Raw genomic sequence first — 19161 nt, 5'->3', positions numbered from 1 at the left:
TGGTAAACCATGGTTGTCTCGGCCACCACGGAGTCACTAGTATCCCCGTGGCCCTGTCCTGGGCTATTTTTGTTACCACTCTCATCAGAAGCGGGATTGGAGGAAACACATAAAAAGTCATGTTGCTCCAAGGGACCATGAGAGCATCTCCCATCGATCCCGGCCCGACGCCCGCTCTGGAACAGTAAAGGGCACACAGGCTGTTCTGTCGCGTGGCGAACAGGTCCACATCCGGATAACCCCACAGGCAAGAGTCCCTCGCAAAGTTGTTTGTCCAACTCCCATTCGTGGGTTGTCGACATCTGTCTGCTTAATATATCTGCTTCGACATTGTCGGTTCCAGCCAGGTGAACCACCATAAGCGTGATGTTCCTTGGTATGCACCAGTCTCAAATGTCCATCGATAGGCATGCTAAGGCTGGAGATTTTGTGCCCCCCTGCTTGTTGATGTAGAAAACTGCTGCTACATTGTCTGATGCAATTTGGACAATTTGACGGCATAACACAGTCTCAAAAGCCTTGAGGGCGTTGAAAATCGCCAGAAGTTCCAGGAAGTTGCTCTGTTTCCTCGCCTCTCGTCGGTTCCAAGTACCTTGGACCCAAAGTCCCGAACATGCCGCACCCCATCCCAGGAGGGATGCGTCGGTGTACAGAGTTGTCGTTGGCCGAGGTGGTCGAAACGGGGTGCCGATCGACAGGTTGTCTGTGATGGTCCACCACGTTAAAGTGTGAAGGACTGCATGCGGGATCCGAATCTGCTTGGTGGCAGGATCTTGTTGCGGTTGAAAAACAGCGTTGAAGAACAGTTGAATGGGTCGCATACGTAACCTGGCATATGGGACAATGGCAATAGCAGCAGCCATATGCCCCAGTAGTCTCTGAACAGACAAGGCTGGAACCGTTCCGTGTAATCGAATCTGATGAATATGGCTGCATAAAGCATTCTGATGTTCCGGTGGGAGGAAAGCTTTTTCCCGTGTCGAGTCGAGTCGTGCCCTGATGAAATCGATGACCTGCGTGGGAATAAGGGTCAATTTGTCACGGTTAATGCAGAGGCCGAGAGCATCGAGCAAAGCGCAGGTCATTTGTATATCGGACAAGAGAGCTTGTTCGGATTGCAAGACGATCAGCCAGGCGTCTAAGTATGTAAACCTGTACTCCGCGAGTCCTCAAGTGTGCACATACCGGTGCCATACACTTTGTAAAGACTTGAGGGGCTGTGGCCAAGCCAAAGGGTAGGACGTTAAACTTGAACAGGTCAGATCTGACAGTAAAATGTAGAAAGCGTCTGTGTGAAGGATGTATGGAAATATGAAAATAAGCATCCTTCAAATTCAGTGAGGCGAACCAATCCTCTCTTTTCAATAACAGAAGAAAGTTCTGTAAAGTGGTCATCCGGAACTTCCTTGGTTTGATGTACTTGTTAAAAGTTCGTAAGTCCAGGATCGGATGGAGATCACTGTCCCTTTTCGGGACCGTAAAATATCTGGAATAGAATCCATGCAATCTTTCCGAGCAGGACAATTTTCGAATTGCTCCCTTGAGAAGTAGCTGTGAGACTTCATCGTGTAGCAGCGATGAAGAAGGCGTGAGGCAAATCGGGCTCGAAGGAGGGATAACATCGAATTCTATCCTATATCCGAACAAGATGATAGATAACACCCACCTATCAGATGTAATGGACTCCCAAATGGGGAGTCGGCCCTGGAGCCGGTCCCCAAAAGGGAGAAGGGAAGGTGGTGCTGGAATAGAGAGGATGGTTCGTGCAAGCCGTCAACGTGGGCGTTTATCGGTATCGAATCGCCTACCACCTTGGGAAAAACGCTGTTGTGCTTGCTGCCTCCAACGCTGTCGTTGTTGGTATTGTTGGGTTCAAGGGTAGTTTTGCTGGCGCGGATAATATGGTTGATTCTGGTAGAACGACCGGGGCCACTGCCACGTACGTTTTTGCGGGAGCTCCATGCGGCGTGCGGTTAGGCGTGATTCATGAATCGCCTTTAATTTTCAGTCAGTCTTCTGGTGGAACAGACCGGTACCATCAAAAGGCTTTTCTTCGATTCTGCGCTTCATCTCATTGGGGAAATAACAATTGCGCAGCCACGCATGTCAGCGTAGCGAGATGGCGTTGACGAGGGCCCTTGAATCGGTGTCTACATGGTGACGAGCAGTAGACAGCTGTTGTACCACCACCTGCATCGCCTCCTTAATAAAAACCCTGGCAAGGTCCGCTTGGTGGTCCGGAAGGGAGGAAGCGACGTTATCCAGTTTCTGCATGATAAAGTACTGGTAACGTGCCAGTGTCGCTTCGTAGTTCGATATGCGCACGCCGAGTCCAGAGGCCGCATAGACTCAGCGCATAAGCATATTGGTTTTCCTCCCTTCCTTGTCCCGAGGAGCGGTATGTCCCCTGGACTCCCTGCCCTGGGAGGATTCAACCACAAGAGAGTTTGGTTTTGGGTGACGGACCAGGAAGGGAATGTCATCGTCCCGAACTCTATACATAGCCTCATATCTGCGGGAGGTCACTTGTGGTTGGGCCGGTTGGTCCCAGGGCTGGACCATAGCCTGGTGCAGTGTAATTATAAGCGGCAGAGCTATGGATGCGGACTGCTCTCCCCGAACGACGTCATAGAAGCGATCTGTCGAAGGGCCTGGCTGTTGATGGGCTTCGATTTCAAGTGAACGAACCAAGCGGGACATGAGCTCTGTGAATGAGACATGAGGTTCGTCGGGTGAAGCAGGCCCTTGATATGCGACAGCCACATCAGGGGATGTGGAGTTGACCTCCGAGTCCTCGGAGTCTTCCACGTAGTGCGGCCGGTCGTTGTTTGAGGAGGAGGAGGTTTCAGGGGAGGCTGGGCGCCTCGTCTCCATATGCCTGAAGGTGGATGGCACATCCCTCAGGACCGATGGTGATCTCTGCTCACGAGGGAAATAGGGATATGGCTGGTACCCACCCCAGCCATGGGGAGCATCATATCCTGGAATCAACCAACTTTCATCTCAACGCTCGGATGAACGGCTGCGGCCTCTAGGAGGTAATGGTGAGGCCACATGAGATTCAGTCAGTGGCATGGGTGTTGGTGAGCGTTCCCTTGGCGGGGAGTCTCTGATTTTGCCATCAGAGATGGACTCCCGAAGTGGCTCCTCCTGTTGCTGGGAAGGCACGCTCTCAGGCCGAGTGGTTGGCCTGGAGGATCCCGGTGGTGTCACCTGCATAACGAGTTGCAGGACCGGTCCCGAGGGGGTTGGTACCATGGCGGCCGTCGGTACCAAGAAGCCCAATGAACCTGAGCCTCGTTGTTTTGGGCGGTCAGTTTTCTTGCTCTTGCGAGCGGGCTTATCCACCTTTTCCTTCCTCAACTTCTTATGGGTGGAAGTTTTATCCAGACTGGTATGCTTGCACTTCTCCCATTTCTTAGTCAGGGGAGAAGGCAGTGACTGAGCCCCCACAGAAGTGGCGCCCTCGTCCGAAGGATGCTGAGGAGGGTCGGCAGAGGTCAAGGAAGGACGCTTCGCCGAAGCGCTCACGGTGGAGGAGGAGCGCTGAGGAGGCGCGGACGAAGAGGAAGCAGGCCGTAGGAGCAGTTGGTCGGACTGCATTAATGCCTGATCCCATAGGAGCTTTCTGAGACGATTCTCCCTATTTTTCCGCGCCTGCTTGGTAAACGCCAAGCAATGACCGCATTTGTTGGTCCTATGCCCCTCGCCAAGGCAGAGGAGGCATAGATCATGTGGATCGGCCGGTGACATTTTAGATCCACATTCAATACATTTGCGGAATGCCGCCCGCTGTGCCATCGCGGAAAAATGAAGAAAAGAGGACAGTATAGAGGGTAAGATAATATTTTTGTTTTGTTTTGTTTTTATATAGAGAGAAAGAATTCAAGAAGAAAACGGACAGAATCGGGGAAAAGAACAAACTTGGAGTAAGAGAAGTTTAAACTTTGAGAAAAAACAATGAAGAGGCACAGATCTATAGCAAGAGACGAACAGGCACGAGGCACAGTGAATGGCGGTCGCAAAGACTGAGCAAAATGGCGGACACTCCACTCTATACCACAAAGGGGGAGGGGAGAGGAGTTTTCCCGCCAAAAACCGTTAGCTTTCTAATCTTCCAGCCTAGGCACTGCGCAGGCGCAGCAACCCATATGTGTGATGCACAGAGGCCACGACGAAGAACAGTAGTACCACAGACTTCTAGAATCATGAACAGATATCTAAGACTAAACCTAAGGTAATATGAGCAGATTTCGGCTTATACACTGGGAGTTTACTTCCCTACAGCTCCACCCATGCTCCCAAATCTGTTCTGACAAGTCATAAAATCACAGAATAGTAGAGTTGGAAGGGGGCTATAAGACCACCAAGTCCAATTCCATGCTTAGTGCAGGACCACAAGTTAAAGCATGCCTGACGGATGGCTGTTCAACTGCCTCCTGGATGCCTCTTGTGTGGGACAGCCCACAACCTCCCTAGATCATGGGTTCCATTGCTGCTCTAACAATCCAGAATTTTTTCCTGATATCCAGCCAGCATCTGGCTTCCTGTAACTAATAATCCAGCCCATTATTTCATGTCCCGCAGTCTGGGATGAATGAGAAGTGATCCTGGCCCTCTTTCAAATATTGGAAAAATGCTATCGTATCTCCCCTCAAGCTTCTCTTCTCAAGGCTAAACATGCCTGGCTCTTTCATTCTTCCTCATGGGGTTTTGTTTCCAGTCCCCTGATAATCTTCTTTGACCTCTCTGAACTTTTTTTAAGTTTGTTTGTGTCTTTCTTGAAGTGTGATGTCCAGAACTGAACACAGTCCTTGAGATGGGTCTTTACTAGTGCTGAATAGAGGGGATCCAGTACCTCATGTTATTTGGAAGCTATACTTCCATTAATGCAGCCCAGTACAGCATTAGCTTTTTTTGCAGCCACATCACATTGTGGACTCATGTTCAGTCTGTGACCTATGACAATTCCAAGATCCTTCTCACTTGCAGCATTGTTGAGTCAAGTATCTCTTTTCTTGTCCCTGTGCATTGGGTTCCCTTTTGCTAGGTACAGAACTTGCCATTTGGTCCCTACTGAATTTCGTTCTGTTGTTGTCAGCCCAGCCCTGCAACCTATCAAGATCACCTTGGGTCTTCTTTCTGTCTTCCAGAGTATCAGTGGTCCTACCCAATTTTGTGTCATTCATCTGAAGTCTACTTCAATGCATTTGACATTGCAAGAGGAGAGTAGAACTTAGTGGGTGTGGCGGGGGGGGGGGCAGAGAATACATGCTGTTCTTATTATCCATTCCACTGGCAGAAGGACACCATGGGGCAGAACCCATAACCTGCACTGAAGTTATCTATTATACTGTGGTAATGAATGGTTGCAAGGGTCCATAATGGAAAGAGCAAGTTAAAGAGCTCTCATATACTGTAGGTTCACTGAGGTCCTAAGAACTGGTGTTCACCTTGTGTAATGAAGGAATCAGTAAGGTTTTTCAAAACTGTGAATTACTGCTGTAGAGATTACTCTCTCTGTAAATGTGCAAGTAAACAGGAAGAAATGTGGACAATCCAACAACGAAGTCATGAATGGTTATTTTCTGAAACAAGTGGTATGCTGTATCAAACAAGTCTGCAAACACATGAGATTAATGCAGAATACAAGAACAGCTATGTAGACCATTATATGTTCTGGTTCCATCTGCCCATATTTGTTTTATTCTGCTGTACCAAAAGAGTTGGACCATAAGGAAGGCTGAGCGCCAAAGGATTAAGGCCTTTGAATTGTGGTGCTGGAGGAGACTCCTGTGAGTCCCTTGGACCGCAAGGCGATCAGACCGGTCAGTTCTAGAGGAGATCAACCCTGACTGCTCTTTAGAAGGACAGATCCTGAAGATGAAACTCAAATACTTTGGCCACCTAATGAGAAGGAAGGACTCCCTGGAGAAGAGCCTAATGCTGGGAACAATAGATGGCAAAAGAAGAAGGGGACGGCAGAGGATGAGGTGGCTAGATGGAGTCATTGAAGCAGTTGGTGTGAGCTTGAGTGGACTCCGAGGGATGGTGGAGGACAGGAAGGCCTGGAGGAATGTTGTCCATGGGGTCGCGATGGGTCGGACACTACTTTGCGACTAACAACAACAAACCAAAAGAGTGAAGTTCCCCTGAAGGGCGAAGCAGAGTTCCTGCCACTGGAAGCCCTCCAACAGTAGGAGAAAGTAGAGAGGAAAAGAGGGATCAGAGTCTGATCCATTTTCTTTAGATTTTTTTTACTGAAGTGGTAGCTGCATCATTGCTTGGATTTACAAGCATGGTCACCCTCACAGTATTCCACAATGTTTTTAAAAATGTAGATAAAGTATACAACTTAGTATGAGACTAAATACAGTGCCTATTAAAATAACTCATCCTATTTACTGCTAAAGCTAAGCAGCCCACAAATACAAAGAACTTGTATAATTTTAGAAACAGGATAAAGCTTGCAAGTGGAAGAAAAGGGAATGTAATAGGCGTGGAGCAAACATGGACAATTGTTTTCTATGTGTTTACTGCTATCCAACCTGCCCCAATGGAAATACTTAAAGTAAGGATAAGGAACATGAAGACTTAACAGGCAAAGTCAACTGGGACCTGTGGCCAATGGCAGGAAGAGCCAGAATCAGTGATAACTGCACAGTTCTCTCCAGGCTGCCCTGTACTCCCCTAACTTCCTCTATTGCATGTGCACACTTGAAGGGAAAGAGGAAGCAGTTCCCACAGTGGTGATCTGGAGAACCAGATGAGGTGGAAGACACATCTAAGTAGACTGTGGATCCCATATAGTGTTTGCAGCACAGCTTCCCCACCCTATGCTTAGAAGATGTACAATGCAAGGCCCATAAAATATCTGCAGGTCCAAAGAAAAGCTGTTAAGGAAGCAGTGCATTATTCCACCAGCTCCCACTCTACTGAGTGGAACATTGCTTCAGAACATTGCTGGCACATTGCTCGAAATGGATAAACTCTGCCTGCATGTGGAAACTAAGAGGACATGGAAAAGTCTAGTCCTGTAATAGAGTCATATTGTTTTGCATGGAGTCCAGGGAGGAAAACAGCCCTAATTCTGATTCCTGGGCTAAAAAATGACATGCCAAATCCCCGAGGAAGGGAGCTTTTACTTTCCATAGCAGTTGCTCAGATCTTCAAAGTACCTTATCATCAGAACAAATCTCTTGCCTCAAGATAAGCAAAGTGCTTTATCTCCTAACAATGGTCTTTAAACTTTCCCTTTCTCCTTGAAACTATTTTTTTCTGGAGACACCCAGAAATTGCCTCTTGCCATCTTATGTTACCAAGGCTTCAAGGCCTGAAGGTTCCATTGTTTGAAATCTGAAAAAAGGGGTCTCTTTCTGGGCTTAAGTAATGTCTGACCTTGCCAACATGAAGAATTTACATAGATAACAAGAAGATTGCATAACAGGTTCCACTAGACATTCTTGGCCTATCAAACCTTCTACTTATGTCCACTGAACAAAGCAAGTCTGCACTCCAAGCAGGACTCTTATCGCTGACAACGAGGGGGAGAAAATAAGGACTAAGTTCATCTCACACAACAGAAATGCATCTCAAAAACAAAAACATGAAGGGAAAAATAGAGCACGTTTCATCCACATCTTCCCACTAACAGTAACTATAATCCAGTGCTGAATGCTTCAGTTTTTTGGGACATGTTTTCCTCTCAGCTTCATAGCTGAAAGAAGTGGTGCTTGTCTCAGTGATCTATTTATACAGCTCAAAAGCATACTCAGGCTGGATGACCTCATCTTCTCCCCAAAATGATTTCCTTTCAGGAAAATCACCACAGCAGCATACAAAGCGACTATAGCAGCAGTCCCCTCCAAATCAAGTGTAAATTTGGGATGATAAAGCCTGTGATGCTCAAATAGTGATGATGATGATGATGATGATGATGATGAATAATTCCACTTATCTCAACTGTTACACTCTCTCCTGCCACACTCAAAGCAGTACTATGCATAGTTCTAAAACTAAACTATTCACTAGGGTTTTGCTTTGTGTGTGTTTTTGGCAGAAACAATGTTAAGAAAATAAATATGCACAGCCACATTAGTGTCCTGATTTCCAAGAAATTAAGCTGAGGAAGACATTAAAAAATGGAACAACAAGAACATCCCAGGGTTCAAAGAAACTCATGCTGAAGCATATGCAACACTTCCGGAACAAAATCTTATGTTCTTCATTTTTAGCTTGTTTACATTAACTGTTTAAAGCAATATTTCTGAAATTCTATGCACCACCATCTCTCCAAGGAGCCCCTGTATGACTGAAGTAATGATCCCTCCTCAGTGTGTGTTCATGCTCTCACACTTTGCATCACAAAAACACCCATCTAGATCCACTCCTTAATCCTGACATGTTCCAATTTCACATAGAGATGAAGGAAACATGTTCCTGAAACATGTTCCTGTAGAGAAATTCACTTTAGAAAGCAAGAGTTCTTCTAAGTCCAAACACAAGGATGAATTGAGTAAAGAAATGGAAACGCTAGTACAGATGATTTCAACATGTTTTTCATAAAATTTTCCCGTGTCATCTGACACAGCCAAAATATGACTATATAAAAGAAAGTTACACATGAACAGAGAGTGAAAGGGCCAATACAGTAAAGAGGCAATTCTAGAGCCATATTTCTGGGCAGTATCCGAATCTAATGCTCTGCTTATGCCATTGGCAAAGTGCTTGCTCCAGCAACCTCTAGCACTACATTTTCCCTGGGTAACCCATTTCCACAGCACATCCTGTTGGGGTTGTGCTAAAGCTGCTTCTGCTACCACGGACTCACCTGTATAAGCAGAGCTGGATACCACCCTGACTACATGTGCACCCACACATAAAATCCCCTGCCTTACAAACATGTGAACACTATGAAAAACAGCAAAAGACAACACATTAAAAATGCCCTTATGCTAAATGCAGGCTTAGTTGCTAGCTCCCTTGCTATCTCTTTGGCGTTTGCCTTCCAAAGCTTACCTTAGTGGCAGCCCCAAGCTGGCTAATAGTGGGAAAACAAGACCTTGGCACCTGTCCCCCAGAGAGACTAATTAACATTAAAAGTCAGTCAGTACTTCTGTGATGGTCAACCACAAAGTTATAAACTCAGTTTTCTATCTGTTCCCTCCAGTTCCCCAATTACTTACCTTCCATGCTGGGTGAAGGAAAAAATGCAATCACTAGTACGGGAATAATCATAAGTCCATTTATCATTGTAGACCTAAAGAAAAGAATAGAAGATTCTTACTTTAAAAAGAAATCTGAACTACTCACCCAACTTCATATCTTAAGAGCAACATCACCAATTGCCTAAACGTCAATTGCCACTTGTTGATTTTCCCCATTCAGTCAGCAATTCAAAGCATCTTCCCAACTCCATTTAACAATTATTTCTTAGACGGGCTTTAAGAGTCTTTGAAGGAAGCCAAGTTCTGAAAAGACAACAATATAAAAGCCTTTTCCTGAGCAGCTAAGTGCATACAAAATTGTTTATGAGTCATAAAGCATGTGTACACTTTCACAAATATAAATCCAAAGACTGCAAGCCACACATGCAGTGGTTAATATCAACAAAGACTCACACCAGCATGTAATATTGGGGCTGCAAAGTAAATGGCTGAGATCTCAGCTGAGCTGCTGTGTAGGCCAACTAAAAGGGCCATAAAAAGACTAAAGTAAGCCCTGTTGTGTTACATGCCACATTACATTCTAGATGGACAGACCAACCGATGGGATGAGGGCTCCTACCTCTTCAGGGCATTTATTTCCCAAAAGCAGTTCCAAACAATCTTGCAAGGATAATGCATACAAGTTTCCTCTCCAGTGTCCCTGACATCATCTCTGGTAGGAGAATCACATAACACGAAAACTATGAGAACTGCTAAGTCCTATCAGAGAAAGTTCAACTCTTTGCCCTTTCCACACAAGGGGTGTGACTCATTTACAGTGATGATACACACACATAAAACATACGGTGCATTTTAGTATGAAAACAGTGTGAGTCTCTTGTTTCATAGCAGGGAGTACTAGTCACCAATGTCTTCTTCCTGAATCTTCTGACACACTTGTTTGAAAAGCTTCACACACGCGCACACACCTTTACCTGCAATATAAAAAATCTAAGCAACCGAGGCAAAACAATTTGGCACAATGTCAATTAACTCCTGCTGTCCACACACTTCCATGAAACAATGTCACCTCAAAATCCAAGGAATAAGATCCTTTCACTGGAAAGGTAGCAAGACTATATGTGCTATGAGCAATTCCAACTTTCACTGGTAAATGCCATCCACCCACAAGTCACCATGCAACAATTTCACAAAGCCACAGCTGGCCTAGCTAAAAAATAGCAACAGTAGTTTAGATGTGTGTTTTTAATAGCACAAGGGCAGGTAGACCTTAATTAGCTCCTGTCTCAAATGTGCACTTGGAACATAATTGGCAGCAATAATCCCTAGTTCTTTCCTGCACTCAAAAATGAAACAAGGAAGGAATCCACCTGCCTTCCATTGGCAGGGACAGCGGACACAGAGCACCTGCTTTGCATGCGAAAGGTCTCCAGTTCAATTCCTGGCATCTTCAGGTAAGGCTGGGAGGGACCTTCAGTCTAGTACCTGGAGAGCCACTACCAGTCAATGGAGGCAACGCAGAGTTAGATGGGCTGGTTCATCCATCGACCCTCTCCACTGCAACAGCAAGCCGCACATCCAGTCTCCCTCTCTCCCCACACAGCAACGGCAATTCTCAAAAAACATCATTAAGAACTTCTGCCTTCAAGCAACTAACCACAAAAAGGCAAGAAATGCAATTTTCAAAAGATACCAATATTAACTTTGCTGCCCAGCCTTGACTGTTCTTTGACTGGCATGTCCCAAAGTGAAATGGTATTGCAGGGCAAAGTGGCACAAGGACTTCTTCCATCGTTCTGAACGCAAATTGTTGGGCACAATGTTCTTTTGAACAAGAAATATAGCATGCTCCTGAATGCCCTCCTTACACCGAAGAAGGGAGAGAAATTAACATGTATGTTGGGTTTTCCTTACATGATGCCTCAAAGGCAAGGTTGGAACAGCTCAGTTGTCCCTGATTTTACCACAGAAGTATACACAGAGTAAAATGTGAAATATAAAAGGAGACATGTGAATTCTGTCTACCTCAGGATTATCTAGATTTTGCATTTCCCAGTTTTGAAGGATTTAGCACATTACAAGCTACAGGCTACAGCTTCTGAGCTGACAGCCAACGCAGACTCACTGACAGAATGTCACTGGTAGGTTAAACTGCCTGTCATACAGCTGAAAGGTAACTGAAATGCTATTTACACAATAGAAACAACTACATAGCTAAACTATTATCGTTGACAGTAAACTGCTGGCAACAATAATTAACTTTCATTCACAAGAAAAACTATTATTTAAATAATTATCATCACACTGGAAATTTATAGAAATCTAATAGAAATTATGAAGAATACAGACATGTTACCAGCAGGGGACCTGATAACCCCCTTCCATTCCTATAATTAGTTGCCAGGAGGTTATTCCATGTGTAGCATTTCTGGATGGGCAGGTTGTACTCAGAATATTCTAGCAGGTGGCCCAGAAAGAGAAGTATTACAGGTATGTGCTATGACCAGAATCTTAATTCACCATGCAGAACAATCCAATACACATACAGAACTGGCACTCTATCTACTCTTAGATATCTAAAAGTATATATTAGGGCTACAGTCTTATAGGGATCCTTGAAAAAGCAAAGCAGAGACAACACATTTATTTTATAAATGATAAATGTGGCATTGCTTTGATTAAAGTTAAAATGGCCCTTGTTAGGGAATATCATCCATATGTTATATATTTTAAATAGCTATTTGAAAAGCATAGTAATACACAGTAGTAGAAATACTACACAGAGCATTTGCAAATCAGTCCCACAGCAAAAGGGACATGTTGAGGCAGTCTGAGTAAATGACAGCCTCCTGATTTAAAAAACAACATGTTGTCATGCACAAGCTGGAGAAAGTGGGCTCAGCCTGCAGGCCTCTTTCACGTTTATTGCATAGCCCACAATCAATTGCTTCATAGGTTGGGGAGCACGACAATCAATCCTGGACCACCATTAGGATAATGAACTGCAGGAAAAGCATTGGGTTGTTCAGACCAGAGGTCCAAGTTAAGACATCACACGCTGCAACCTACAAAGGAGAGAACTCTGGTTTGTGTAATAATAGCAAAAGAAGTCAGCGTGCTAGGGCCAATTTGCCCATCCATTAATTTTTAAATCACTATGTGTCAACCAAGTCAATACCATTGTGAAAGGTGAAATTATTTTAGATTTTGAAAGGACAGCACATTTTGATTGATGGGGATATCTATTAATGTCCATGAATTGTATCTAATTAGAACCAGTTCCTCAGCCTCCCTGCAGTTCCACATGCCTCCTCTTCCGCAATCTGCTCCAAAGGAAAATGCTACAGAGGGGAGAAGAATAAGGAAAAGCTTTAGTGCATGAATAGAAATCCACCAGTGTTTCCCTTAACTAACATCTTTTCCAACCTGCCCGAATACTTTGCTGAAATGCAGCACATCACTACAATCCTGAATGCAATGCATAAACTAGTTTGCCATTACTCACAAATTACCAACTTGGCCCTTAGTGCTCAGTGAATGAGGAATTGCATTGCCACCACATCACACTAGACCATGGGTCCTCAAACTAAGGCCTGCAGGCCGGATCCGGCCCACCATGCCCATTTAACTGGCCTGCCCCACAGGTTTTGCACTTGCTGCGTGTGTGGGTGCGCGCAGGCACGTGACTAGCTCGGAGAAAACGATCTCCTCGTGAGCAAGCCAGCGCCTCGCCCCGTGTCCCCCCCCCGCCCCTCCCCTCCCCCCCCCTAGCCTGGGCCCCCCCCCCAGCGGCACCACCTTGGCGGCCCGTGCCCACCGCTGGCGCCTGTCAACTGGCCCCCTGTAGAAAAAGTTTGAGGACCCCTGCACTAGACCAAACAGTAGGGAGAAATTTGGACAGCTAAAATGTGATCTATTTCCAAGGGATACAATGCAAAAGACTGTTTTTAAAAATTTTAAGTGAAAATTGGAGTAAGTAGATAGATAAACTAAGGGCGAAAGCCTCTCCATGTTTAGTCAGAAAATGCCATATTATTCCAGCTAGCTGAGGATATTGAGCATTCCCAAACTTTCTATCTAAACATGTAAACAGATAGCATCCTTAAACACTTAAGAAGAAGCAGAGTCCAGCTCTCTACCGCATCAGGTTCTCTAACAGAAGCTAGCATACTGTTTTGGCATTTGAAAGTCAGCCAAGAAACTTTGGGAAGTCTTGTCAAGATCTCTTGCTGGCTGCCATTTTGCTCAGAGAATGCAGGATCCGCTGTTAGCATGTTAATTCAAGCTAGTTAAAAATAAACCTTGAAAGAAAACCCATTGATTTTTAAATACACACATCAACTCCACAAATCCATGCCAAGAACTTCAAACAAAAAGCGAAGTTCCATTGCTGCCTTTCACCTAGATAAAAATGAATTCCTCTATTAAACAGATGGAGATTAGGATCCATCCAGAATCAGCTCTCTGGACCGAGATAATTGATCGGCGTTCTACTGTAGCGGCAGGGGTGGAGGTGGCAGAGGAAGAAGAGAATAGCAAGGGGACAAGGGGGATGAGGAAGTGACATGAAGCTTCGGAAGGAAGCCCATCCTATTTTCTAGTCCAATGGCTTGTCACATTAGACAGACCCACAACCAAGCAGCTCACTGACATTGTCCCAACCCCACCCAACAGGCTTCTTCTGCAAACTCAGATATCTAACAACAGCTTACCATTCTTGACGCTAAAAGATTAACACTCCCCAGTTTAAGCAACCAGATTCCCCACCACCACCACCACCACCACCACCACTCCCGGACAGCAGTATATGTAAGCCCCACAGTCTCTCACAATGCAGGCAATTACTTTCCTTCCCTCCGGCTATGCCTGGGGTCTTTTCCGCAACATCTCTTCAATAAAGTTTTGTCTAATTTGGGTAACAAATATTCTGGCAATCTCCAGAACAGTGAATTTGAGCAAATATTATTATACAGATATCTTATATCTATCTTATAATGCAGTGAATTGAGGACCTTACAATATTTTCAATATTTGAACAGGTGGTATATAGACTCCACCTTCAAATGAACACTTATTTGGATATTTGGTCTGCTTTCATTAAAACCTATCCATAATTACTAGAAAGCTGTATTTGACACCAATACATGTATGCATTTTTTTAAAAAAAATGGGGAAAATATAAAAACGGTTCCTGTGTGCCCACTGTTAGCAAGTTGGGGAGCCCTTTGTAGCCTCCATGTTGAGGGCCCCTCAGCTAAGGATGATTTTTGCCAATGTCCAATATATTACAAAAAACAAATAAATTGCAGACTACTTCAGCCTATCCAGTGAAAAAACTAACGTCACACAAACCATAGCAACAGTGATTTTGAATTGTAAAGCCTTCTAAGGCCCTGACTGGCTTGGAACCTTTTGTTCCATGAATGCAATGTGCTTTTACTCTCAGAGAGGGGCTTCTCGTGAGCAGAACAGAGTCCTGTCATGAGTGCATCTCTTCTTCCATTTATGGAGTGAGGTCAGGAACCATAGTTCAAGAAAAGCATATATGAGCATTCTTGTTAGATAGCTACATCCTCCAAAAGAAAATATATACAGGTGCTGAACAGAGCACTGGACACACCTTGGACTGAATTTTTGTAGTCTCCAACACGTTGTTCCAACACATATACACGTTTATTTAAAATGATGTATTAAATATTTCATTATTATGACTGTACATAATTACTAAATCTAGTCTATTGCTTTTATTTACGCTGTCATCAATACATTACAGAAAAGTAGATATCAATCAATTCAGGCGTGTCTGGATTACACTCACTGAACATTCTGCACCAGGTCTTGCCCTGGGTACTGAACACCAATTACAGAGAAGACATTCCATTGCTCCTCCTGTGCTGGATTAAAGGTCTGCACTAGACTTGCCTACCTCCCTAGAAAGTGGAGGCTAAGTCTGAGAAAACGTTCAGGTTCTGAGTCACACAAAGCTGTTAGCTTCTTTTGCGTTGCCAACACTGGGTCCATTAGGCAGAACAAGAAAATCAGACAAAGCGGACTCTATTCTGTAACAGCAAATGCCGTAATGTCGTAAGATGCCACAAGGCTGTTGGGTATTTTTGCAGCAACAGGCTAAAATAGCTGGGCTTCTAGAAACTGTTCACAAGAACACTACACAATTGCAACTATACAGGCATTCTGGCAGAAGTCTAACCCCCGGTTTCTAATCCTAAATGCTGCCCTTGCTGGATCAGCACTTAGGATTAGAGTGAAATGCTCTAGTGAAAGGTCTACTCTTCTTAACTTCAAAGGTATGCATCGGTATTTATTCATAAGAGGGTGAAAAGCCCCTGACAAAGTGCCTGTGTATGATGCACTACTGAGTATAATCAAAAATATTCATGCCTTGGAGTTGACCATGTTGTAATTAAAAGAAAATTTTACATCGCATATATTTAAGTTTGGGCAATACAAAGTCTCATCTGTTATGGCAGCAGTTACCAATTACCAAGAGATGTTGTGGGCTCCCCCACACTAGAGACATTCAAGATGCAGCTGGGCAGCCTTCTGGGCAGCGAGATGGTTTATCTCGTGTCCTGCACTGAGCCGGGGATTGGGCCCAAAGGCCCTCTGGCCCCTTCCAGCGCTACTATTCTATGATGATGATTCTATGAAGTGACCGCAGCAACCTTTCCTGGCACCAAGGTACTTTATCCCTCACATCTAACAAATGGTAACACTTTTTCTTTCCAGCAACCGCGAATGCTGTGAAACAGGTTTGTATTAGTGCCGAAAACTGTGGGTTCAAAGAAGTCATTCAGTGTGTTAGGACTCAAGACTCCACCTCTGCCTGTGTCTCACTCTTTCGGGCAGGAAACTTGTCCTTTGCCCCTTCTCCTGTTGCAGCCATTCAGTGTTGGTGCTCAGGACTGCTCAATGTGATCATGGCCCAAAGAGGCTGCCTGACCCTGTGCTTTGGGCTTTGAAACATTTCAATTATTTTGGGGGAGCTAGACTTTTGGCCTGAAGAGGCTGAGGCATATTTATTTATTTTATTTTATTTATTGCATTTATATACCACCCCAATAGCCCAGAGGGCTCTCTGAGTTATTTACAAACATGAAAACCACACTAATCCTAAAATAAATAAACTGGCTACACCATGACATATTACACCCATGTCATCCCTTAAATCCACACAAGGAGTTACTTTCAATGGTTTGTAACCAAAATGAACTGTCCACCACCAAAACAGAAGCTGAGGACTGAACTTATTTCCCTAAGCCTCTGCATCCACAATTTGTTCAGGAGGTTGGAGGAATCATCTGAAGCAGATTTGGAGCATATAGGGAAGGGGGGTTTCAGGAGGTGTGAAAGTAAACTAGTATGCTTGCATAAGGGAAAGTCTGCTCTCATGAAACTGCATTTAACCCAGCATCTTCTTTTACTATATGAAGGATTTCCTAATCATATGGCTCCAACAAAGTATCTCCTTCTACTTTACATAGGGAAAAGCAAAGACAAAAAGTAGCAATGCTGGCTACATTATGAAAATTTCACAGAACTACAAAGGTATGTATACATAATCCTTTGCCCCAAAGGTATTACTTTCTCTAATAATAAAGAAGATTCATGAGATTCCTAAACTTAATAATAGGCTAGAAATCCACTTGACAAAGAGCATAAACAGGGTTCCTGTAGTAAATGGCACCTGAGTCTTTGATACTAGTAGCTGCTTGCCCACCCATTACATTTGTAGCTGCTCCTCCCTAGAAAAACCTTGTAGGCTTCTGAAGTATTTTCATAGTCCAGATAACTTGTACTTCATGGTTCAAGGCACTTATGTGCTTGTGGGCTTATGGGATGCTATGGATAGTGGAGAGAACCACCTACGCTTGTGAACTCTATGTTAAACTTACATAGAGCTTCCCCATAGAGTTCACAAGCGTAGGTGATATGCAGTATTCAAAATACAGGATATACTGTATTACACATTTTCCCAGTATACCTTTCCCTAATCAGTGCTCTCCACACAGGCTAGACTACATTTCCAGCAAGCAGAGACTAACACATCTGGATGCCAAGGTGAGGATGGCTGCCCAGTGGAACCAAGAGGAAACACTGTTGTCTTCTTGGAAGAGAAAACCCTTCTAACGTATTTGGAAACATCTTTAATCAGCCATATGACTTTGCAAGTAGACACCTGCTTCGACGACAACTCAGAAAGAGAAGCTAGAGCCACACAACACAACAAGCAACCCTGCATGTCTACTATGGTTTTATCACAATCTACCTAACAGATGTTCATGAGATTTCTTCGTTATCCATCCCTCCTGCTCCATCGTACTACTGCTGGCATGTATCCCATCACCACCATACCAAATATTCAACAGCAAGGTACACTGCCCATGCCTCCTGCTTCTTTCTCGCTGGTCCGAATATAGAAGCCTGATGGCTGGAATGGCTCCTGCAGTTGCCATTCTTTCCAGGGGACTCTGTAGTCATTGCATACCAGGACTATGGAAACTATGATCCTGGGATCAGACAACACCACAAGCCACAGTGACACAGAGAAACCATTTGAGAAACCATCATTGTTTATCATGGTTTCTCAAAATCAGACTTACCATAATGAAATACCACAAGTGGATTCAGACAAACCAACAGGCTAATTATGGTAAAAAGCTGCCATGTTTGTCTTGTTGTCTGAACCCACCCAGAAAGAAAGACTCTCCTTACCTCAAAAGGCTGCCTCAGTCACACAGCAGGGAAGTACTCAAACCACTGGAGGGAAACACTGCAGGAGAATTCAAGCACTTGCAGGCTCTCTAGTCATATGCCTTATACCAAGGGTCCTCAAACTACGGCCCGTGGGACGGATGCGGCCCACCATGGCCATCCATCCAGCCCATGCTGCTGTCTGCGCACGCTTGCTGTGCAGGTGGGGAGGTGGTGACTTGCTCGCTCAGAGATGGTTTTGGACTCACTGGGAGATCTCCGAGTGAGCAAGCCATCGCCGCACGTGCCCGAAGGCACCTCACCAGCCCGCGACGGTCACCACAGCCTTTCAACTGGCCCACTATACAAAAAGTTTGAGGACCCCTGCCTTATACACTGGGCAATTCACTGGTATTATCTTGGCTCAAGAAGCCATTTTCATTCCACACACAGCGGCATGGAAAGCTAGCCGCAATGGCAAAATCGTGACTCTGGGACAGGAGCCAGAATATATGCTTTTGCCCCATTCATTGGTTTAAAGGAGATGGATCCCTGTAATTGGTGAAACATACAAATGCCTTCCTGATCGCCAGTCCAGGGCCTTCGTGGGAAACTTGGTCCAATCTTCAACCATTCCTACCTCTTACACAGATCAACAGGTTCAAGGTATCACCTGGATGGCACTAATAATCCCTTTTGTTTGTGAATACTGTACTGATGCATGGTTAGGCTAGATTTGAACCAATTAAAGAGCCAGGAACTCACTGAGCTTTCTTCCATTCCCTGGAGCCAGCCTATTGTTCTCTTTGTTTTGACCCATCCTGGGTCCAGCCACTGAATCATCAAGTCCTTTATATGCTTTGTTTGCAACCCTGAAATTTCTAGCACTTCTTTCTTTTTGCTTGGCCATCCCTCACATCTGTGGGTCTCAGCTTAAGAGCACCCCTGGATGAGTTCCTCCTGCCTCTTTCCTATCATAGTTCTCCACCCTGTTGCTTGTTATGACATGTGCATAGATTACCTTAACCACAGGTGTGGTGCACTCACAGCAGAGTTAGGCTTATAATAGGGAAAAGTTACTCCTTAAATAGAACAGTGAGTACATTTAAAGTCCAAAGGCATAAGTCTTTTACAATGTTTTTCCTTAGCAGATACAGAAGAGGAAACCAACTTAATTGGTGTAGTATTCCATAAACCAGTATATATTAGTTCTACTAAACCTAGAAAACATATTTTTATCGCTATTCATTATTAGATTATCACACTTTTTAAAAAATCTAAA

The 19161-nt window shown here is 44.5% G+C and overlaps 1 protein-coding gene across 2 annotated transcripts in view; it reads right to left on the bottom strand.

Moving 5' to 3' along the window:
* ACVR1 (activin A receptor type 1) overlaps positions 1-19161 on the bottom strand; it is an 89581-nt gene that overhangs the window by 38009 nt on the left and 32411 nt on the right. For both annotated transcript variants that reach the window (XM_044417822.1, XM_044417821.1), the window contains exon 2: positions 9186-9259. In XM_044417822.1, the coding sequence (XP_044273757.1) occupies positions 9186-9259 (74 nt within the window). The remainder of the gene's footprint in view (positions 1-9185; positions 9260-19161) is intronic.

The sequence above is a fragment of the Varanus komodoensis genome, unplaced genomic scaffold (genome assembly GCF_004798865.1).
Source record: "Varanus komodoensis strain SLA01 unplaced genomic scaffold, ASM479886v1 scaffold9, whole genome shotgun sequence".
NCBI classification, from domain to species: domain Eukaryota; kingdom Metazoa; phylum Chordata; class Lepidosauria; order Squamata; family Varanidae; genus Varanus; species Varanus komodoensis.
The sequence above is the reverse complement of the archived record's forward strand: the minus strand, read 5'-3'. Positions and strand labels throughout refer to the sequence as shown.